Source organism: Dromiciops gliroides, chromosome 3, assembly GCF_019393635.1.
Source record: "Dromiciops gliroides isolate mDroGli1 chromosome 3, mDroGli1.pri, whole genome shotgun sequence".
NCBI classification, from domain to species: Eukaryota; Metazoa; Chordata; class Mammalia; order Microbiotheria; family Microbiotheriidae; genus Dromiciops; species Dromiciops gliroides.
The window spans coordinates 653,306,667-653,330,017 of NC_057863.1; the positions used below are offsets into that span (position 1 = coordinate 653,306,667).

Below are 23,351 nucleotides of genomic sequence, written 5' to 3' on the forward strand. Positions count from 1 at the left end.
AAGTTCTTTACAAATAATATGTCATGTATCATCAACATTATGTGATCAACTGTGATAGACTTGATTCTTCTCAGCAATACAAGATAGTTCCAAAGGACTCATGAAGGAAAATGCTCTCCAAATCCAGAAAAAAACAACAACTGTGGAACATGGATGCAGATTGAATCATACTATTTCTATTGTTTTCGGTGCTGTTGTTTTTCTTTTTTGAGGTTTTTCCTTTTTGCTCTGATTCTTCTCTTATAACATGACTAATGCAGAATTTTATGTTTAATGTTATTGTACATATATAACCTATATCAGATTACTTGCTGTCTTGGGGAGGGGGAGAGGGATGAGAGGGAAGGGAAAAATTTGGAACTAGAAATTTTATAAAAACAAATGTTGAAAAATATCTCTACATGTAACTGGAAAATAATAAAATACTTTTATAATTTACAAAACCCAAATACTGTGTCATTTGTTCTGCATATCAACCCTAGAATATATTTGCTATCATTATCCCTATTCTAAAAATGGGAAAAATCAAGCAGGAATAGGTTAAATTACTTGCCCAGGGTAATGCAGCTAATGATTGTTAAACACTTAATTTGAACTTAGGTCTTATGGCTCTATGCACAGCATACTATCAACTGTAGCACCTGGTTGTTTTTAAAAAATCATAAATTAACCAACAGATATCAAAATATACCTGGGAGTGAGATTTTTCCCACATCTTAATAAATGATTTAACAGTAATTCTAATCAGTTTATAGACTACAAACTTTGATTTAAGATATTTAGGTATTTTTTAGTAGCATAAGCAAATGATAGACCATTGGAAAGAGCAAATGCTTTTGGTTTGTCTTCTATATAATTACTTATTGTTAACTTGTCTTTTCTACAGTAGTCTCTATCCAATTTGCAGTTTGTGGTTAGAATAGATCAATGCAAGTAAAGGTCAGGTACCTAAAATAGTAACTACAGCTGAAATTGACCAATCAGAGCTTCTCAAAAGATGGAAAACAACTATGTGATAATGCTTGAGTGCAACAACCTCTTAAGTGGATTTAGGGATAAAGTGGCATTTGTTACTCTTGCATTTCAGGCCTTCCTCAAATATTGCACATGTTTCTCAGACAACCTCCATATGTTTTAAGCAATGTTACTTAGCAATAGGGCTATTTTAGGACCAGTATATGGGAAACAAGTGACTATGCTGTAATTTGCCTGTTGTTTTCTTATCAATATTGTATTTGTAAAACTTTTTCTGTTATACTTAAAAGTCTCCTGGTACTGAGGCTCAGGGTCTTTGGATCCTAGACCTGAGACCAACTTTACTGTGAGGCAAGATCCCTCTCTGAACAAACCTATTTTCTTTTGGCTTGGAGACTTAGGTATTTTAGGCATCTAACAGTGGAGTGTAGAAATTTTTGCCACATACCAGGACATTTAGTGTCACTAAAGAATAGGAAATAAAGTGAGTACTAATCAATTAGGGAATGGCTAAAGAAATTATGGGATATTATTGAGAAGTAATGACAAACATTAGGATTCCAAAGAAAAATTCCTTGTATTTATAGGGCTTTAAGAACAGTATGAAATTTGAGATGTGTAAGAGATCTTCCCTCATTACTCAGATCTCTAAGTTTTAGCTCCAGCATGACTTCTTGTATAATCAAGTATGAGCTATATATAAGGGCCTTCACATTGACAAAAACCATTGCTTTTATAAGCCTGCTTTCTGGTATGAATATTCTGATTCCTAGTGATCTCCCTCCTCCAGAGAAAATCATGTTTCTATTGAGCAATTTCTCTCCACTATGAATCCTCTCATGCAAAGTAACAGATAATCTCTCATTGAAGACCTTCTTCCACTCACTCTATATAGAGCATTCCCCCAAAATAAATTTTCTCATGTTGAACAAGCTCTGCCTTTCCTCAATTCATTACAGTGGTAAAAATTCTATCTCACAGGCATTCTCTGGTGGGAAATAATGGATGACTTATTTAAAGGCTTTGCCACACTGATTACATTCATAAGGCCTCTTTCTAGAGTGGGTTATTTGATGAAGAGGAAGACTGGAGTTTTGTCTGAAAGACTTTCCACATTGATTATATTCCTGAGATTTCTCTACAATGTAGATTCATGGATGTTAACCAAAAAGGACCCTCTCTCTTAAAGTCTTTCCACACTGATTACATTCATAAGACTTCTGTCCAGTGTAACATCTGTAATGTACAGCAAGACTAGAGTTCTGTGTCAATACCATTTCACATTCATTACAATCATAAAATTTCTCTGTGTGGCCTTTCTGACATACAGCAAGACTGGAATTCTGTGTGAAAGCCTTTCTATATTGCTTATATTCATAAAGTTTCTCTCCAGTATGAATTCTGAGATGGTGAGCAAGATGGATTCTGTATGGAAAAGCCTTTCCACATTGATTACAATCATAAATTTTATTTGTGTGGCTTCTCTGAGAAATAGCAAGACTGAAATTCTGTGAAAGCCTTTCCACACTGATTACATTTAAAAGGTTTCTATCCATTGTGGATAGATTAAAATCATAAATTTTCTCTGCAGTGTGCTTCTCTGATGAATGGCAGGATTGGAACTCCATGTGAAAGCCTTTCCATATGGATAACATGCCTACATTTTAAAGAAATTATGTGAACCAAATTGACTCCATCTTGTAAAACTCACTCTATTTTGAGACTTAAATTCCATTTTCCTATAAATTCCACCTGCTTGCTAATCATAGGGATTGAGCAGCATTTGTTTTACATCCAGAAAAATATACTTGCTTGCTCTCCCCCCTTCCAATTCACAAAACTTGCTCAACCCCTCCCAACTTGGAAAGTCCCTAATCTTTCCTCCAATTAGAAATCATATTACTAATCTTACATCCTGGCTCTTCCCTGTTTGTTTTCTTTTAATGCATAAAAAAATGTCTATCCCTGTATTTGAGATCCAGTGTCAAGCTGAGGACCAATCCTTATTTGTTAAGCAATTGGCATACTTTACATAATAAATCAATATACTCAGCTTAAACTTTTTTCCCCCAATTATTTCAGTTTTCACTTGTCACACTAGTGTGGATTCTCTGATGTTTGGAAAGATGGGAGTTCTGTGTGAAAGCTTTTCCACAATGATGACATTCATAAGGCTTCTCTCCAGTATGGATTCTCTTATGGCAAGCAAGTTTGGAGTTGTGTGTGAAAGCCTTTCCACACTGAAGACATTCATAAGGTTTCTCTCCAGTATGGATTCTCTGATGTTTCAAGAGATTGGCATTCTGAGTGAAAGCTTTTCCACACTGATTACATTCATAAGGTTTCTCACCAGTATGTACTCTCTGATGTATAGCAAGACTAGATCTATTTGTGAAAGTCTTTCCACACTGATTACATTCATAAGGTTTCTCTCCAGTGTGGATTCTCATATGTATAGCAAGACTGGACTTATTTGTGAAAGTCTTTCCACATTGATTACATTCATAAGGTTTCTCTCCAGTATGGATTTTCAGATGATAAGCAAGAAGGGCCCTATATGGGAAAGCCTTTCCACATTGATTACATTTATAAGGTTTCTCTCCAGTGTGAATTCTCTGATGGACAGCAAGACTGGAGTTCTCTTTGAAAGCCTTTCCACATTGATTACATTCATAAGGTTTCTCTCCAGTGTGGATTCTCTGATGTAAAGCAAGTTTGGAGTTCTGTTTGAAAGCCTTTCCACACTGATGACATTCATAAGGTTTCTCTCCAGTGTGGATTCTCTGATGTACAGCAAGACTGGAATTCCGTGTGAAAGCCTTTCCACATTGATTACATTCATAAGGTTTCTCTCCAGTGTGGATTCTCTGATGAAGAGGAAGACTGGAGCTGTGTCTGAAAGCCTTACCACACTGATGACACTGATAAGGTTTCTCTCCAGTGTGGATTCTCTGATGTTTAGAAAGATGGGAATTCTGTGTGAAAGCCTTTCCACATTGATGACATTCATAAGGTTTCTCCCCAGTGTGGATTCTCTGATGTGCAATAAGAGAAGAGTGTTCACCAAAAGCTTTACCACATTCATGGCATTCATGAGGTTTTTCTCCAGTGTGGTTTTTCTGATGTACAGCAAGACTGGAGCTGCATCGGAAAGTCTTTCCACATTGATTACATTCATAAGGTTTCTCTCCAGTGTGGATTCTCTGATGTACAGCAAGTTTAGAGTTTTCTTTGAAAGCTTTTCCACATTGATTGCATTCATAAGGTTTCTCTCCAGTGTGGATTCTCTGGTGTACAACAAGGCTGGAGTTCTGTCGGAAAGTTTTTCCACACTGATTACATTCATAAGGTTTCTCTCCAGTGTGGATTCTCTGATGTACGGCAAGCATAGAGTTCTGTGTAAAGGCCTTTCCACACTGATTGCATGCATAAGGTTTCTCTCCAGTGTGGATTCTCTGATGAAGAGGAAGACTGGAGCTGTGTCTGAAAGCCTTACCACATTGATTACATTCATAAGGTTTCTCTCCAGTGTGGATTCTCTGATGTGCAATAAGGGAAGCATGTCCACCAAAAGCTTTACCACATTTTTGACACTCATGAGGTTTCTCTGAAGTGTGGTTTTTCTGATGTATAGCAGGATTCGAGTTGTGTTGGGAAGTCTTTCTACTTTGATTATAGTAAGATTTCTCTCTAGTATGAATTTTCTGATTTTCACTAAGAATGGTTCTCTTTCTGATAGTCTTTCCACACTCACGGCCTTCATAAGGCTTCTCTCTAGTGTGAGTTTTCTGATGTAGAGCCAGTTTCGCATTCTGTGTGAATGCCTTTCCACATTCATTACATTCATAAGGTCTTTCTTCAGTGTGAATTTTATGATGCTCAATGAGCTTTGATTTCTGGCTAAAGGCCTTCCCATATTCATTACAAAAATAAAGAATTTTACCAACATGACATTTCTGATGTCTGATGAGGTCTGAATTCAAGCTGTTGGCCATTTCCCCTTGATTACCTTGATATGTTTGTACTTCAGGAGGCTTCTCATAGGACTGAATATGCCCAACTTTTTCAGTAAAGCATTCCCTCTTTTCAGCAGACTGGAAACACTCATTTTCCGAGGTCATTTTCTTAAACTGAATTTGAACTGAGTATTGTCTGAAACTCTTCCCATCTTTATCAAATTCAAAGTGACTATTTTGATTTTTCTCTATCTTGATATCTGAGTCACAGATTTCTCTCAAATTGAAGTCACAAGGACCATCACTCTCCAATCTTTTCTGGTGAGACTCTTCCACAGAAATGCTCAGCTTTGCAGTAGTAATCTCAGTCACTGCAAACCCAGTCTCTGCACCTGAAGGAAACAAACATATGTAGATACACACACACACACACACACACACACACAAATACATGCATATAAATAATCCTCTTCCCTCCCTTGGAAGAAAGGAAAGTAACTTACAGTCTATCTCACCAATCCAAAAGAAGAGTTTTGAAACCTAATGAGCAAAGTAAATCACTTAAGAACAGCATTAGCTCACATCTAGAGGATGACTGAACTCACAAACAATAACGTTGGATGCTCCCAACAAACCTATGACACAGGCTTTACAAGTGAAACCATGAGCTGAGAATAGCAAAGTCACATGACTAACATCTGTGAAGGTGAGACTAGAACTCAAACCCTGCAACTAAATGTGCTCTTTCCCAAGCATTAGATAGTGTTGTTCTATTTTACTTCCAATCCTTTACTCAAATGCCTTTTGTTGATTATTTTTTTTTATTTTGTTGTGATGAGCTAAGGAGTCTACTCTTCTACACATATCAATTTTAATGCACTATCACTAGGTCATCCTTGGTAAATGTCCTATGCTGAGCTGAGAAATAGGTTTGCTTATGCCTTTCAACTGTCATGTATTAATTTTCAGTCCTTTATATTCAACTTTTCTTATATTCAATTCAGATCCATAGATTTTGTCATTTGCTGCATGTATACTAAAATCTGATATGATTTCATTATCTATATCTTTGAGCATAATGCAATTCCACTGGCAATCGTTTATTTTATTTGCTCAATTGGATATATGAGATCACATCATAACTGCCAACCCTTTTTTATTTTAATATATACTAGTGGGATCAGATTTTATTGGCTGATGATATTTAAAAGAATATTATTCATTTATTTAAAATTTTTTATCTTTGAATGTATATATTCCTTAAATAAAAAAGAAAAACCAGGGTCCCTGTAATAAACACAATAAAAAGAAACCCATGAGCTTCCCATGTTCAAGAATATTATGTCTCATTCTGTATCTTCAGACCATCATCCTTCTCTCAAGAAGAAGACAGCATGATTCACTATGAATACTCTAGCAGCAGTTTCCATTTACTGGTTCATGAACACATTAGGGGTTCATGACTATGGTCTCAGGGATTTGAACTAAAAAGTCTTTAATGGCACCTTAAGCAGTAAGTAACTGCACAATTTTGTGACAATTAATTTTTCTAGGATAATGAGTATATGTATGTTTGAAGTCTATGTTGCTTTATGCTCAGATTCCAAATCATGATAATCAGACAGACATAAAATGCTTTCGGTGTTCATGCAGTGATTACATCAAACTCTGAGTGCTAAGTAAAAAATATTCTGTTCCTCAACCCTTCATCAATTTTTTTTCAAACAGCCAGAAAGTTCTGACATTCAAATGCCAGTCAGTTCCCATTAGAGGCTCAAAGGTATGCACATATCCACATTTGCTTTCTGTAATACACTGAAGCATAGTAGTTTCCCTCATTCCAGGGTTACCATGTAATTGCATCTCATCAGTGATGTAATCATCAGACCAAGATGTTACAAATGTTTGTGTTCTTGAAGTGCAGATGATGGGTGCTTTAAAAAATATGCTCACTACCCATTGACCCAGCAATACCACTTTTGGGTCTTTTTCCCAAAGAAATCATAGAAAGGGGAAAGGGACCCACATGTACAAAAATATTTATAGCTGCTCTTTATGTGGTAGCAAGGAATTAGAAGTTGAGGGGATGCCCATCAATTGGGGAATGGCTGGACAAGTTGTGGTATATGAATACAATGGAATACTATTGTGCTGTAAGAAACGATGAGCAGGAGGAGTTCAGAGAAACCTGGAGGGTCTTATGTGAGCTGATGATGAGTGAGATGAGCAGAACCAGAAGAACATTGTACACAGTATCATCAACATTGAGTGTTGATCTACTGTGATGGACTATATTCTTCTCACCAATGCAATGGTACAGAAGAGTTCCAGGGAACTCATGATAGAAGAGGATCTCCAAATCCAGGAAAAAAAAAATATGCTCACTAGGTTTGGACATTATAAGACATGTTGAAATGATCACAGACCATCACAACAATTTTACAAAACAAAAAATAAGACATTATTTTACTTCTCATTGCAATGTTAAGGCTATTTTTTATTTGAATGTGTCTTCTGTTTGTGTTACTATTCTGGCTATTGGGCAAATTTTCAAAGGTAACGTAAGTCAGTCATTCTGTGGAGTTTCTGTGAGGGGGTAGAGGGTATGTATGCCAGTGGTAGAAAGAAGGAATTTGTATCTGAAGATTTCTTTCCTTACAAATACTGTTTTATAGAAAAACATTGTTCAAAAACAAAAAAGCAAAGCAATATAGGCAAATGAACTTAAGGGGAATTTGTCTTTAATACACTACTTGTAATTAGCAAATTGAAAAATAATCTTTTTAATATAAAGTAGTAATTCTTTTTGATCATTGGTTTGTGGGCTAAAAAATAAAAAATGAATTTCTATCCCTCTGTAAAATTCTCCTACCATTTTCCACTGCATCCATGTGTGAGTGAGTCTTTCAATGTGTTTTGGTTATCAAACAAAATGCAGAGGGGAAAGAGAACTGGGCCTAGTAGTCAGGAAGACCTGACTTCAAATCCTGCCTCAGATACTTACTAGCACAGTCACCATGGGCAATTCACTTAGCCTCTTCTTGCCTGTTTCTTCAATAATAAAATAGGCATAATAACAGCATCTAAAAGGATCAAATGAGGTGTCTGTAAAGCACTTAGCCCAATGTCTGGCACACCACAAATATTATATAAATACTATTTATTATTCTCATTTTTATTCTCTTTAAATCAACTGGATACAGAACCACACTGAAGATTGAGTTTGGTGGCATTTGAAGCAAATATTGCAAAATTTTGTTCAAAGAAAAAAGTACAACTTTGAAAAAAATTTCATATATTCCTATTATGTGTAATAACTTCCAAGTTATAACTTATTTGATGAAAAAATGTTTATGTTCAACAAAATCTATAAATTTAAATTGAAGTCTTACAGTTAATAAGGAAGATTTACTGTATTTATAAAAATAATTCTTGCAGAAAGGCACTTATTAAATTTTTTAATGATTTTTACTTATATTATCATTTATATTTTGTTTTCATAATTTGAGTACAATAAAAATTTTACAATAATACACTGTAAAGAAAGTATGACAAAAGTTGTCCAGGTAATTTTTTTAGGAATTAAATGCATTCATTTATATGAATAGCACAAGTAGTTTAAATGACTGGGGACTCATACAATACCCTTATTATTCTTGAAAGTTCTAAAAACAAAAGATTTTTGGATCCATTGCTCAGGAGTCATGGTTGTTCATCATACTGATCTATGTAGCTACAGTATCAATTATTCTACTGGTTCTGTTTACTTATCCATATCTGTTCAAACAGCTCTTCCCAGGTTTCTTTGAAATTGCTTTTTATCATTTCTTAAGGTCCAACAATCTTCTATTATATTCTTAGATCATTATTTATTCAGTCATTACCTGAAAGATGGGCATTATCTTTGTTTTCAGTTCATTGCAAAAAGAAAAAATAGCAGCTGTAATTTGGTATTGTCTCTGAGTCTTTCCTCTTCCTTTAATCCGTTTAGTTGATAGGTCTACTAGTGGTTACTCCATCGTCAAAAGACGCTCAGGTTTGTAAGACTGGGGGGCAGGGTTCCAAACCCTATTATAGAAGGACACCCCTTCATTTTAATGCTGTATGAATCTTCATATCAAGGGTGTTTTTTTTATAGACAACATGTTTTGGGTACTGGTTCCTAATGCATTCTATTAATCTCCTCCATTGTTATGGGTGACTTCATCTCATGAACATTTAGTCATGACAATTCATTTTGTTTTCTCCAATATACCCTCTTACTCTCTTTGCTCTTTGCCCTTGCCTCATTCTGTAGATGGGAAAGGGAATGGGATAAACACTACTCATGTGTAATTAAAATGTCATGATCCTGACCCCACCTAGTCCTCCATCTATTTCAGTTCTAGAAGACAGCTTGTAATATTATCTTAAAAATCTTCTCTTTTTCATCTCCTCTATTTGAAGTATCCCATACAGTGGAAACCTATTTTCCAGCTTCAGGCAGCTGGGTAGCATAGTGAATAGAGAGCACTGGGCCTGGAGCTGAGAAGACCTGAGTTCATATACAGATTCATATACTTGTACTTGTGTGACACTGGGTAAGTCACTGGGTAAGGCTGTTTGCTTCAGTTTCCTCAAAAGTAAAATGAAGGTAACAAGATCATCTATTTCCCAGGGTGGCTGTGGGATAATTGAATGAAACAGTATTTGTAAATCACTTGGCACATAGTGGGTACTATACAAATGTTACCCTTTATCACCAGTATCTTGATTTTGATTATTTACTCACCAACTCTGCTCTCCTTAAACTGCACCTGTCCTCTCACTTTCCATTCACTTATTTACCTGTTGAACTTAAGGTATTTTGAGAAAAATGCACCCTCCTTTACTGAGATCAGCTAAGAGCGAGGTTCCTGATCTGTTGTTTCTTCTCAAACCACCTCTATGTCTGTATGCTAGATTGTGAGCTCCTTGACAGCAGGGACTTTCCTTATATCCCCAGAGCTTAGCACAGTTCCTGGCAAATAGTAAGTGCTTACTCAATGTTTACTGACTGACTGATCCCAGGGCTAATACCAGAATGCAGCCTCTCCGTCATTTCCTAGATTCTGGTCTCTTGCTTAGTTCTCAAAGGTAGGTTCTGGCCTCGGCTCTGTTTCTATTTCTTGCATCTTATTACTTACCTACAAAGAGTTACCTCTGTCTGGCTCAAACCTGGATGGGACCTGACCAGACCAAATACGGGAGATCACAAAGACTTCTAAGTTGCCTGAGGGTTTGGGCTATGGAATGACTAGTAGTCTTTACCTCCTATCTCCATAACCTTAAGGTAGTGATCACCACAATGAATGTGGCCAAGGCTTTTCTGAAAATGGAGACAAAGGGTGGGCCATGGAGATCAGGAAAGGGACTTAGGTCGATGACTTATGCAAGCTTCAGCCTTGGATAACTGCAGTGACCATTCCTACTCAGATGCTGCTGAATGGAGAGAAGACAAAGTCATGGAACCAGCTTGGCTGGTAATTGAGTCCACTACAAATTCAACTTGTACACATTCAGCTGGGGCCTCATTGTGGCAATGCAGTCCTTCTACACCTCCCCATCTGACTCACCATTCCACTCACCATGGCAGCTTTACCAAATCATTCCCTCCCCCTTCAATGCTCCTTTTGCTCCCTCCAAAATCTCCACACTGAGAACTTGGCTTCTTATTTCACTGAAAAATAACCACATGCCAAAAGCTCTCCTTATCTTCCTCCTTAGCCCCAGTGTCCCATGATGAGGTGGCCCTTCTGCTTGCCAAGGCAAATCCCTTTACCTGCATTAATGATCCCAATCCATTTTAATCCTCCCAAGTTTAAGTTCAGCATCTGTAATCTCATCATCTTACACTTCATATACTTTGTGTTTGTCTTGTTTTGTTTTGTTTTTGGTGAGGCAATTGGGGTTAAGTGACTTGCCTGGGATCACACAGCTAGTAAGTGTCAAGTGTTTAAGGTTGGATTTGAACTCGGGTCCTCCTGAATCCAGGGCTGGTGTTCTATCCACTGCACCACCTAGCTGCCCCATCATCTTACACATCATCTCAGCTCTCTGTCTATATCTTGCATCTTAGCACCTACAAGGAGTCACCCCTGTCTGGTTCTAACCTGGATAAAACCTGACCAGACTAAATATAGGAGGAGATCACAAAGGTCTCTTACAGCTTTGACTGACCCTGTATCCTTCACCTCCTCTATCCCCTGATTAGAAGGCTAGAGAGGGAAATACCAAACTTCTCCCAATGCCTTCCATTTTGGAGGGCAGAAATTGGACTTTCTGGCTCTGTCTGCTCTGCATCTGCTGCTCTGGCTAGTTTTCATCATGCAGAATAAGATGGTTATAAGAGACCTCCACATCATTGGTTATAACAGGTCTCCACATCATTGTTTACATGTTGTTTTCCCCACTACATTGTGAACTCTGAGAATAGGGATTGTCCCTTGCCTAGCTTTCTCTCTATGGCACTTATCAGAGTATCTGGAACATATGAGGTGCTTAATAAATGCTTGCTGACTTGAAGGTCTAGGAAAGAACTGAAATGGGATAGCTTCAGCATTTAATGCTTTCATAAGATTTCCATGCCCCAAAGTTCTAAATAATGATGTCTTATAGGATTGTAGATTTATCGCTAGAAAGGAAGAGAAAGGCCATGGGGTTCACCCTCCTAATCTCACAGATAGGGAAACTACAGCTTAGAGATCCAGTAACTTCCCCAGTATTATACTGCTACAAAGCATCTAAAAAAAGAATTCCAAGTGAGGCCTTCTTGCCCCCAAGCCTAGACTTCCCTTCACTACCCCACAGATGCTTCTTGTGATAACAGCCCCCACATACTTACTTTCATCTCACTCACCTAGAGAGGAGTTCCTTGGGCCTTTTTGATCCAGAATCCATGATACTTCTCTTTCCTCAAAATGGAAGAGCAAATCTTCTCTGAGAACTGGAATTCCTGGGCATGGGGAATAAAGGAGGGATGAGGATGAAGAAACTTCAGACTTTCTTCCTCTTTGAGGAAAGTGGAAGTAAAAGCAAAGATGACAGTATGGTTCTCCCAGGATTCCTCAAGGATAGTTGACAAGGTACTTATTATTCAGAGCATGGGGGCAGGAAGAAGATAATGCAGCTAATTTGCAAATAGAAAATTCTGTCTTTGTCTGTTTCCTTCATAGAAGGATGGGCACATTGCATAGATTCCTCTAATGCCAGCTAGTGGTTCATTGATGGCCTGGTGTTGGGAAAACTTGAGTTCAAATGTAGCCTCAAACACTTAGTAGCTGTGTGTCCCTGGGCAAGTCACTAAACCACTGTTTGTCTTAGTTTCCTCAATTAAAAGATCGGTGTAATAATAGAACCAAGCTCACTACTGTGAGGATCAGATGGGATAAAATTTATAAAGCACTTAACACAGTGTCTGGCATATAGCAGGTTTATATAAATGCTTATTCCTTTCCCACCTTCTGTGATGGAATTGGGGGGGGGGGAGAATGAATAGAAAACAAACATCTACAAAGCAGGACTAGGATTTGTGCTTGTTAACACATAGAGCTTTTTAAAGACCAGATCAATCTCAAGAAGGAAGGGGTGGCCTTGTTGGGTAGGGAAATTCCTTCACTGCCCTTCTTTAAGGAAAAGGTGCAGTTTTCAGAGATTTTGCAGGCAAAATTCATCTTTCAGGCAGGGGCTAGGCTAGATAATCTCCAAGATTAGTTCCAAGTCTAAGATTATACAATGCTTGTTTGTTTTATCACCTGAAGTTACTTAAAAGAGCAAAGAGTCAGCTTTGGGAGCACAAGTCCCAGCTTCCTATCACAAAATGCAATGCTATTTTACCAGGAAAACTGGGCAGCAGGAGGACCCTGGATAGAGACCACCACTTCAGCCTTTCTAATAAGCGATAAATGCTCAAACCTTACACACCAGAGAAGGGAAGAAGACACTCTTTTGATGGCAGATTCAGAGTTCCAAGGGGGTTATGCTTACCCAGGAAGAGCAGGTTCCTGGAGTTTTCTAGCATTACTTCCTTGTATAGTTTTTTCTGAGAATGGTGCAAGAGGCACCACTCCTCCTGGGTGAAGTCCACAGCCACATCCTTGAATGTCAGGAACTCCTAACCATCAAAATTCACAAGACTTAGAGCTGAAAGAGACTTCAGAATTCATCTAGCCCAACCCTCATCAATAAACAGGGGGAAACTGAAGCACAGAGAAAGGATTTCCTAAAGGTCACATGACATATGAATTTCGGAGCCAATACTTAAAACTATAGTCATTAAAAACCCAAGTGAATGCTGAGAAAAGCATTTTATATTAAAGTTGGAATACAGTTGACAGATATCCTACTATGAAATGCTTCTCCCTGTAGAAGGGAGAAGTATGTTTTCTAGAAGTAAGGTATGATGTGTTCTAGAAGTAAAGTATGATGATCTGTGGAGGGGAGAGAGAGAGAAGATGATGTGAACGTTCTCCTTCATCAGAGCTCTCAGAGTGACATGTTAAAAAAATTCTTTGAAGAGTTTGTGAGCAGTTGGCAGGGACTAAGTATTCTGGGGGGAAAGATGCCACATGTGATAAGTAAAGAGAGAGCAAAGAAAAAGGAACAATCTAGTTCATTTCCCAAAAATCTGAAATAACATCTTATCTATATGAAAGCATGAAGAGGATTCTTGGGTCTGTCTTTTTTTGGGGGAGGTGGGGGGAAGGGCAATGAGGGTTAAGTGACTTGCCCAGGGTCACACAGCTAGTGTCAAGTGTCTGAGGTCATATTTGAACTCAGGTCCTCCTGAGTTCAGGCCAGTGCTTTATCCACTGCACCAACTAGCTGCCCGCATGAAGAGGATTCTTAAGAGATAATAATGAAATCTTGACTGTACAGAGTATTATGTGCCTCTTATCAACCAAGTGAAGATGAGTTATTTATGGTTATATGGAGGGCTTAAGGTGATGATGGATAAGCTATGTCACAGCCAAAACATCTTATGTCTGTGCTTTATAATTGTTTTCACTAGTCATTAAATTTTCATATTTTGTTTATAGAAAATTAAGAATAACTGTGATGGGGAAAGAAACATTCCTTCATTTTTTATAAATTTAATACTTTGTTACCTGGGGTTGGAGATTGAGGTAATTCATGAGCAAAACATCGCCAGTTTCTGAGAAATAAGTTATCTAAACCTAACTCTAAACTTCTGGAGAGTGAGAGTCAAGATAATAACTCAAGAGGCCGACTGATGAATGAAATACATTGGCCAGAGGTAAAAATGCCAGGTACTTGATAGTGATTATCCACTTTTCCAACCCGTTCCATGGACAACATGGGCTTGGCATTGTTATCTGATGCTCTCTCATATCATTACTGGCCATGTCCATCAGTATTAGGATTCACTTTTTCAGAGGTTCTATTATGCAGGAACAATTTTCAATCATGGGCAATGGGGGAGAAGTTAAAAATCAAAAATTGGAGGGCAACAAATTGAACGGAAAATGATTGCCAGAAATGGAAAAGAGTTAGTGAAGCTGTTCACAACAAGAAGGGAAAAGGGCTATGTTGTTGCTATATTCAATTTCATGTGTATTTTTTTTCTTTGTTTTTTTGTGGGGCAATGAGGGTTAAGTGACTTGCCCAGGGTCACACAGCTGGTTAAGTGTGAAGTGTCTGAGGCTGGATTTGAACTCAGGTCCTCCTGAATCCAAGGCCAGTGCTTTATCCACTGCACAACCTAGCTGCCCCATGTGTATTTTTTTTTTTAAGAAAGCATTATTAGGTAAGAAAGATCGGCAGCTTCACAAAGAATCTTCTGTGTCTATGGAAGTGACCGTGTGTGCTGATGGTAGTCAAGTGTGTGGTTGCACTGCACTCACCTGCCATGGTGGTCTTTGGGGTCCAGGAGCCATTCCCTCTGCTTCCAGGTTCTCTGCTTGGTTCAAGTCTTGGTCTTCAGACCCAGCAGGGGAGGGAGCAGGATCCTAGAGGGGGAAACACCTTTCCCTTCACTCCCTAGGCAGGGGGCTAACCTACAAGGATTTAGAGAGGCTGAGGTGTCAAAGCAGTTACAAAGCTGCTAGCACGGCTCAGGGGAAAAACTCCAACCAGAGGATGAGGGCAGAGTCAGGGGAAGGATTGGAAACAAAGATTGTCTGAAATCAAAAACTGCTCTCCACCTTCTCTTATTCCTTCTCTTCTGTCCCAATCCTCTCACTCATCATCCTATAGAAAGACCCAAGAGGCAGGAAGCAGTCTGGCATCTCAGATGGGATGAAACCAATCAGAGTCTTAATTACTTAATTACTTAATTACTTCTGAATCACTTCCCTCCCACTGAGTCCCTGGGTGAGTTCTAGAGGTGAGGCAACTGTGATCCACTGGTTAAACAGAGGGTGGTGCCCGAGGGCATTTGGGATGTGATGGGGGGTCTGGACAAGAAGCAGGGGCTAGGAGCTGGTGCAGGAGCTAGGCCTGAAAAGGTGGTATGATCCTGGTATCTCTTTAAATCACTCACCAAGAGGGCTGACTGGGAGGATGAGGCCCAATGGAAAAGACATCCAGCAGACACAGGGGCAGGGTCCTGGTTCAAACCTAGGTGAACTTTCCAAACGCACAGCTGGCTTCTAGGAAGAAGGGTGATTTCAGCTCCAAGAGAAGGCAGTGATTTCACCTTCAAGGGCTCTGGCTTCCAGCTAATCTGCTCTGGTGTGAGAAGCAAAACTGACCATTTTGTGAACAACTTCCATTCTGAGACTTATTCCTGTAAATCACCTGCTTTGGGGAAATTCCACCTGCCTGCTCCCCACCCCCCTGACTCCCTGTCCTGCAACTTGGAAAGTCCCAAATCTATTCTCCAATGAAAAATCAGAACACCTACATGCTGTTTTGTATATCCTGATTCTTCTTTCCATTTAATGTATAAAAATCTGTACAAAACGTGTATTCTAGGTCTTTGTGCCTGCTGAGGGGCCCTGGACCCAGTTTATTATACATAACTTTGCTACTAAATCACATTCCTCAGACTGTCTCCTCAGTTATTATAATTCACTCACAACAGTTTTTGGCAAGCCATCTAGAAGGGGACCTTGGCTCCCAGGATGTCCTCTTAGAAGAACTCCTTATACTGTTCCAGTCTTTTCTTCATGGGAGGGAAAGACACAGTAATTTTAACTGTGAATATGAATAGGATGAACTTACCCATAAAACAGAAGCAGATAGCAGAATGGATTAAAAACAAGAATCTGACAATGTAGCAGTTATAAGAAACACACTTGAAGCAGAGAAACACATACAAAGTAAAGTTAAGGAGCTGGTGAAGAATCATGCTTCAGCCGAGGTTAAAAAAAAAAAAAAGCAGGGGATGCAATCATGATCTCAGACAAAGCAAAAGCAAAAACTGATCTAATTAAAAGAGATAAGCAAGAGGGGGGACTACATTTAGCTAAGAAATACCATTGACAATGAAGAAATATCAATACTAAACATATATGCACCTAATGATATTGCATTCCCATTCTTAAAGGAAAAGTTAAATGAGTAACAGGAGGAAATAGAGAGTAAAAGGGGGCGGGTCTCAACTTTCTCCTCTTAGAACTAAATAAATCTAACCACAACATAAACAAGAAAGAAGTTGAGAAGGTGAATAAAATTTTAGAAGAATTAGATATGACATACCTCTAGAAAAAACAGTGGGAACAGAATTATTGTACATATATAACCTATATCAGATTACTTGCTGTCTTGGGAAGGGGGCAGGGAGGGGAAGGAGGGGAAAAATTTGAAACTAGAAATCTTATAAAAACAAATGTTGAAAACTATATCTACATGTAACTGGAAAATAATAAAATACTTTTATAATTAAAAAACAATATGTGACAATTCTGTATAAGCTATTTGGAAAAACAGGTAAAGCAGTCCCACTAAATTCCTTACATGACACAAATATGATGTTGATACTTAAATCAGGAAGAGCAAAAGCAAAGAAACTATAAAAAAAAATACTAGCAAGAAGATTACAGCAATATATCACCAAGATCACACAGTATGACCAAGTAGAATTTGTGCCAGGAATACAGAGTTGGTTCAATATTAGAAGAACTATCAGCATAACTGACCATATAAAAAACAAAGCCAAGAAAAACCATATGATTATCTCAACAGATGCAGGAAAAGCTTTTGATGGAAAACAAAACCCATTCCTACTAAAAACCCTAGAAAGCAGAAGAATAAATGGAACTTTTCTTAAAATTATAAGTAGTATCTCTTTAAAACCATTAACAAGCATTATCTATAATGGGGATAAGCTAGGAGACTTTCCAATAATATTGGGGTGGAGCAAGGATGTCCATTCTCACCACTAATTTTCTGTACTGTATTAGAAATGCTAGCTATAGCAATAAGAGAAGAAAGAGAAATTGAAGGAATTAGAATGTATAATGAGGAAACTAAACTATCACTCCTTGCAGACAATATGATGGTATACTTAGAGAATCATAGAGAATCAACTAAAAACCTACTTGAAATAATTAACAACTTTAGTGTCCCAAGCTTTTGGGACAAGAACTCACTATCTGACATAAATGGTTGGGAAAACTAGAAATCAGTTTGGCAGAATCTAGGTATAGACAAACAACTTATACTATATACCAAGATAAACTCAAAATTAAAAAGTTGTTGCACAAACAAAATCAATGTAGCCAAGATTAGAAGGAAAGCAGGGAACTGGGGGAAAACTTTTAGCAAGTTTCTCAGATAAGGGGCCTCATTTCTCAACCAAGTATTTATAAGAATACAAGTCATTCCCCAAAAATAAATAGTTAAAGGTATGAACAGGCATTTTTCAGAAGAAATTAAAGTAATGGGCATAAAATAATCACTACTGATTAGAAAAATGAAAATTAAAAATATGAGGTACCACTTCATGCCTTTCAGATTGACTATTATGACAGAAAAGGAAAATGGCAAATGTTGCAGGGGATGCAGAAAAATTGGGACAGTAATAGACTGTTGGTAGAGTTGTAAACTGATTCAAGCACTCTAGGGAGCAATTTGGAACTATGCCCAAAGTGCTATAAAACCATGCATACCCTTCAACCCAGAAATACCACAACTAGGCCTGTATCTCAAAGATAGCAAAGTAAAAAGGAAAGAATTTATATGTACAAAATATTTATAGCACTTTTTTGTTGTAGCAAATAAGTGGAAATAAGCCCATCAATTGAGGAATAGCTGAACAAGTTGTGGTATATGACTGTGATGGAATACTACTCTGCTATAAGAAATGACAGTTTCAGAAAAACCTTGGAAGATTTATATGAATGAAGTGATCATAACCATGATCATAACCAGGAAAACATTGCACACAGCAACAGTGATTTTGTATACTGATCAACTATGAATGACTTAAAAACCATGAGCAAGTGGATTTCAGAGACACCTGGAAAGACTTGCATGAACTGATGCTGAGTGAGATGAGCAGAACCAGAACATTGTATGCAATATCAACAACATTGTGTGATGATCAACTGTGACAGACTTAACTTTTCTCAGCCGTGCAATGATCCAAGATAATTCCAAAGGACTCATGATGGAAAATGCTCTCCAAATCCAGAAAAAAGAACTATGGAATTTAGATGCAGATTGAACCATACTGTTTCTACTTTTTGGGGGTTTTTTTCTTTCTTAAGCTTTTTCCCTTTTGTTCTGATTCTTCTTTTACAACATGATTAATGCAGAAATGTTTCATGTGATTGTACATATATAACCTATATCACATTGCTTTCTGGACTTGGGGAGAGGGAAGGGAGGGAGGAATATTTGGAGCCAGAAATCTTTTTTTTTTTTAGAACCAGAAATCTTATAAAAACATATGTTGAAAACTATATCTACATGTAACTAGAAAAAAAACTTTTATGATAAAAAAATTTTTAAATGCCTGTTTACCAAGTGTCAATTCTTCATATGCCTCTATATAATCTGCATCTGTTCTTTATGTACTTTGAATATGAAGTCTTTATCAGGGAAATTTGCTTCTAATCTTTTCCCAAGTTAATTGCTTCCCTTAAGATTTTATTAATACTTTTTTTTTTTTTGGTGAGGCAACTGGGGTTAAGTGACTTGCCCAGGGTCACACAGCTAGTAAGTGTTACGTGTCTGAGGCCAGATTTGAACTCAGCTAGTCCTGAATCCAGGGCTGGTGCTCTATCCACTGCGCCATCTAGCTGCCCCCTTCCCTTAACATTTTAAATGCATTGTTTGTTTTTTAACACGATGAAAATTGCCCATTTTATTTTCTGTGATGCTGTCCCTTTTTTGGTGATGAACTCATCCTCTATCCAAAACTGAAAAATGTATATTCTTCATGGTTCCTCTAATATGTTTGAGGGGATCTTTCCCTTCTAAGTTATGTATCCCCTTGTAGTTTATGCCAGGCTGTTTTCCATTTTTTCTAGTACTTTGTATTGATTAGTAAATCCTGGCTCCATAGTTGGGTTCATTGGATTTATTGAACACAAGGGTTAGTATACTAATTTTCCTTAGTATATTATGCATCTTATCTCTTCTATTTCTCAAACTTACTTTCAAGCAGAGCAAAACAGTTTGGATGACTCTTGCTTTGTGCTATAGTTTCAGATTTGGTCCTGCTAGGCCTCCTTCCTGGAATATTATAAGAGACTGTGGAAAGACAAAGGAATGCATTTTTGATAGGAACACAGATTAAGCATTGGATGGAACCAGAGAAGGCACTAAGTCCAACCTCCTCACTTCAGATATCAGGCACAAAAGTTGTTCCTTGCCCAGAGTCACAGAGCTAGAGAACATGGGAAGCAAGATTTAAATCCATCTTCCTGATTCGAAACCAAGGACACGATCTCTTACTACTAGTACCTTCCTTTATACTGTTTTCAATATCAGTTTGAATGAAGTCACTAAACCGTCCACACATTTCAGCCTATTGACTCTACTATGAGACTTATGATCTAAGCAATTATAATGAAGATGACAATTATGATAACAATGATTACTAGTTAGCATTGCTAGTGTGATTTAATGCTTGATATGATCTTTTTATTTTTTTTTTGGTAAGGCAATTGGGGATAAGTGACTTGCCCAGGGTCACACAGCTAGTAAGTGTTAAGTGTCTGAGGCCGGATTTGAACTCAGGTCCTCCTGACTCCAGGGCTGGTACTCTATCCCCTTCGCCATCTAGCTGCCCCTTGACATGATCTTAACAAGCATTGTTTCATTTGTTCCTCTTATCAGCCCTGGGAGTCAGGTGTTATTACTAAACCCATTCTACAGATAGGGAAAATCAGGCTGGTCACAATGCTAGTAAACATTAGAGACTGATTTTGAACCCAGGTCTTTTGGTCCCAGGCACAGAACTCTACTGTGGAACCTAGCTGTTTAAAGAAATCATTACAAAAATAGAAAACAAAAATATTATACCCAGACTTTTTGTGCCACCAAAGAACAGGAAACATAATACTAATATACTGGGGAATGGCTAAATTAATTTATAAATGCTATGGAATATCATTGAGGAAAATTTAAAAATATTAGGATTTCAGGAAAAGCATTATATGTATCGGGCTTTAGGCACATTATGAAATTTGCTATGTCTAAGTCTATATTTCAGCAAAAGGAATTCCCTCATTACTAAAATCCTTTGGCTTTATTCCCAGCATTTCTCTAATATATAGTTGAATATAAGCATAGTCGTTGTTTTTATAACACTTCTTTCTCCTTCTTTTCGAGAAAAGCATGTTCCTGTTGAGTAAAACCCTAAGGTTGCTTTCCACTATAAATCCTATGGGAGCAGAGAGATGACCTTTGGCTGAAGGCCTTCCCCCACTAAATTCATATGGGGCATCTCCTCAGAATGGATTTTATGATGTTGAATATGTTCTGTAGTCCATTTGATTGCCTTTCCTCAATCATTAGAGTGATAAAATTTCTATCTAGTAAGAATGCTCTGATGGGAAATAAGGAATGACTGTTACTTGAAGGCTTTAGCACATTGATTACATATATAAGATTTCTCTAATATCCAGGGGCAGCTAGGTGATTCAGTGGATAGAGCACCAGCCCTAGAGTCAGGAGGACCTGAGTTCAAATCCGGCCTCAGACACTTAACACTTACTAGCTGTGTGACCCTGGGCAAGTCACTTAACCCCAATTGCCTCACTTTAAAAAAAAAAAAAAAGATTTCTCTAATATCCAACAAATTGTACGTGCCTCAGAAAGCCTTTCCACATCGATTGCATTCATAATGCAGCTCTCCAGAGTGGATTCTCAGATGTGTAGCAAGTGTGGCGATACACATTGATGGCATTCATAAGGTTTCTCTCTAGTGTGGATTCTCTGATGTAGAAGAAGGCCAGAAGATTACACATTCGTGGCACATGTAAGGTTTCTCTTCAGTTCAGGTTCATAATGAAGAGCAACACAGGAGCTCTCAGAGAAAATCCTACATTGACTACATTCATCAAGTTTCTTTCCAATGGGAATTCTCTGATGACCAAAAAGGAATGGTCTGTAGGGGAAAGCCTTCGCACATTCATTATTTTTATTAAGCTTCTAATACCAATCTTCTGATGTCTAATAAGATCTGGATTTCAACCAGAAGTCCTCCCATACTGATGATGTGCATATATTTTCATTCCAGTATGAAATCTAGATGATGAACGATGGGTTGAAGTTGTTCCTCATTTATTACATTTACACGATTTCTAGCCACTGTGAATTTTCTGATGGACAAAGAGGTTTGAATTAGGGTTGATGGCCTCGCCATATTAATTACGTAAATAAAGCATTTTCCAGTATAATTTCTCAAACATCTAAGGATATCTGAACTCAAGCTGATTACCCTGATACATCTGAATATCAGGAGGCTTCTCATAAGACTGGATAAGGCCTACCTTTTCAGTAAAGCATTCCCTATGTTTGCTACATTGAAAACAGCCACACCCTAAGGTCATTTTCTTGCAGTAAATTAGGACTGAATATTGTCTGAAACCCTTTCTAGCTTTATTAAATTCACAGTAACTATGTTGATTTTTCTCTATCTTGATATCAGTCAGAGATTTCTCTCAAAGTGAAGTCACAGGAACCATCACTCATGAATCTTTGTTGGTGAGATTCTTCAAAAGAAATGCTTAGTTTTGTAGTAGTCAAATTCATTTCAAAACTGGTCTCTGCATCTGAAGGAAAAAACAAAGAAAACATATATACAGACACACCCTTATCACACAAACATATAAATGAATTTCCTTCCCTCTACTGACAAAAAGTTAACTGATTTACATTCTGTTTCTCAGATCAAAGGAGCTTTCCAACTTAAGCAGGCCAGAATCAAATCAGCTGAAAATGCATTAACTCACATTTCGAGGATGATTTCATTTACAAAAATCTTCACAAACAGTAACACTGGATCCTCACAACAAGCCTGTGCACATGCAGATGTAATGAGTGGAATGATGCCACCTGCTGGAGACTTACTGTAGAAGAGTTCTGCCCATGAAGTGAAGGTCTTTGAGGGCAAGACCAGGAGTCTTTTCTTTGGTGTCAGGAAATGACGTTGGCTAGTGGGAGGAAGAAGGAAGAGACTGGCGCTCTGTCTCGCTCTCTTTTCCTGGGGACTCTGGTGGAGAGTGGAGCTAGAAATGTGCTCTCCCTTTAATAGATAGGAATCTAGGCCTTTTCTTCTCTCTTTACCAAATTCTTATTCTCCTTAATAAATGCTTAAAAGCCTAACTCTTGCTAAAGCTTATAATTTATTGGCAACTATTCATTAGATATTTTAGACAGAATAGCTAGAATTTTAGCCCTTAACACAGAGCAGGATTATTATCCTTTACAACTGAAGCCATGAGCTCAGAGTAGCCAAGTAACACAACATCCTTGCAGGGGAGACTAGAAAGCAAACCCTAGGACTGGACTGCTCTTTTCCCCACCCTGTATGGCCTTTCTCCATTTCACTTTCTATCCTTCATTCAAATGCCTTTTGTTATTCTCTTTTAAAATTTTGTTATGCTTGGGTAAGATCCCAGCTTTCCACTATTGTTCAATTTTGATGGTCATTAGTCATTCTTTGCAAAATTAATATACTAAACTCAGAAACAGATTTATGCTTTTCATTCATCATGTAGTAATTTTCCGTTACAGTCAACTTCTCTTACACCCTATCCATGGATATGCCATTTCTAAATATTTATATTATTTTATTATCTACTATATATTTAAGGGCAGCAAGGTGGTACAGTGGTTAGAGTACCAGGCAGGAATAAGGAAGATCTTAGTTCAAATTTGGCCTCAATACACTTACCAGTTGTGCAAACCTTCGCAAGTCACTTTACCCTATGTGTCTTTGTTCCTTATCAGAAAATTGAGACACAGGAACAACTAGGTGGCACA

General features: G+C 37.8%; 1 protein-coding gene across 8 annotated transcripts in view; it reads right to left on the reverse strand.

Moving 5' to 3' along the window:
• Positions 1 to 321: 321 nt before the first annotated feature.
• LOC122746099 (zinc finger protein 260-like) overlaps positions 322 to 23,351 on the reverse strand; it is a 176,379-nt gene continuing 153,349 nt past the window's right edge. Inside the window, exons 1-6 of one of the 8 annotated variants that reach the window (XM_043991571.1) lie at positions 15,989 to 17,070; positions 15,451 to 15,559; positions 14,813 to 14,965; positions 12,936 to 13,062; positions 11,809 to 11,904; positions 322 to 5,323 (exon numbers count right to left, since the gene is read on the reverse strand). In XM_043991571.1, coding sequence (XP_043847506.1) covers positions 3,054 to 5,323; positions 11,809 to 11,904; positions 12,936 to 13,062; positions 14,813 to 14,845 — 2,526 coding nt within the window. In that variant the 5' untranslated portion in view covers positions 14,846 to 14,965; positions 15,451 to 15,559; positions 15,989 to 17,070 and the 3' untranslated portion in view covers positions 322 to 3,053. Of the gene's footprint in view, positions 5,324 to 7,935; positions 8,015 to 11,793; positions 11,905 to 12,935; positions 13,063 to 14,812; positions 14,966 to 15,450; positions 17,071 to 23,351 lie in introns of those variants that run through there. The other 7 variants (XM_043991569.1, XM_043991570.1, XM_043991573.1 and 4 more) reach the window with 7 other exon arrangements.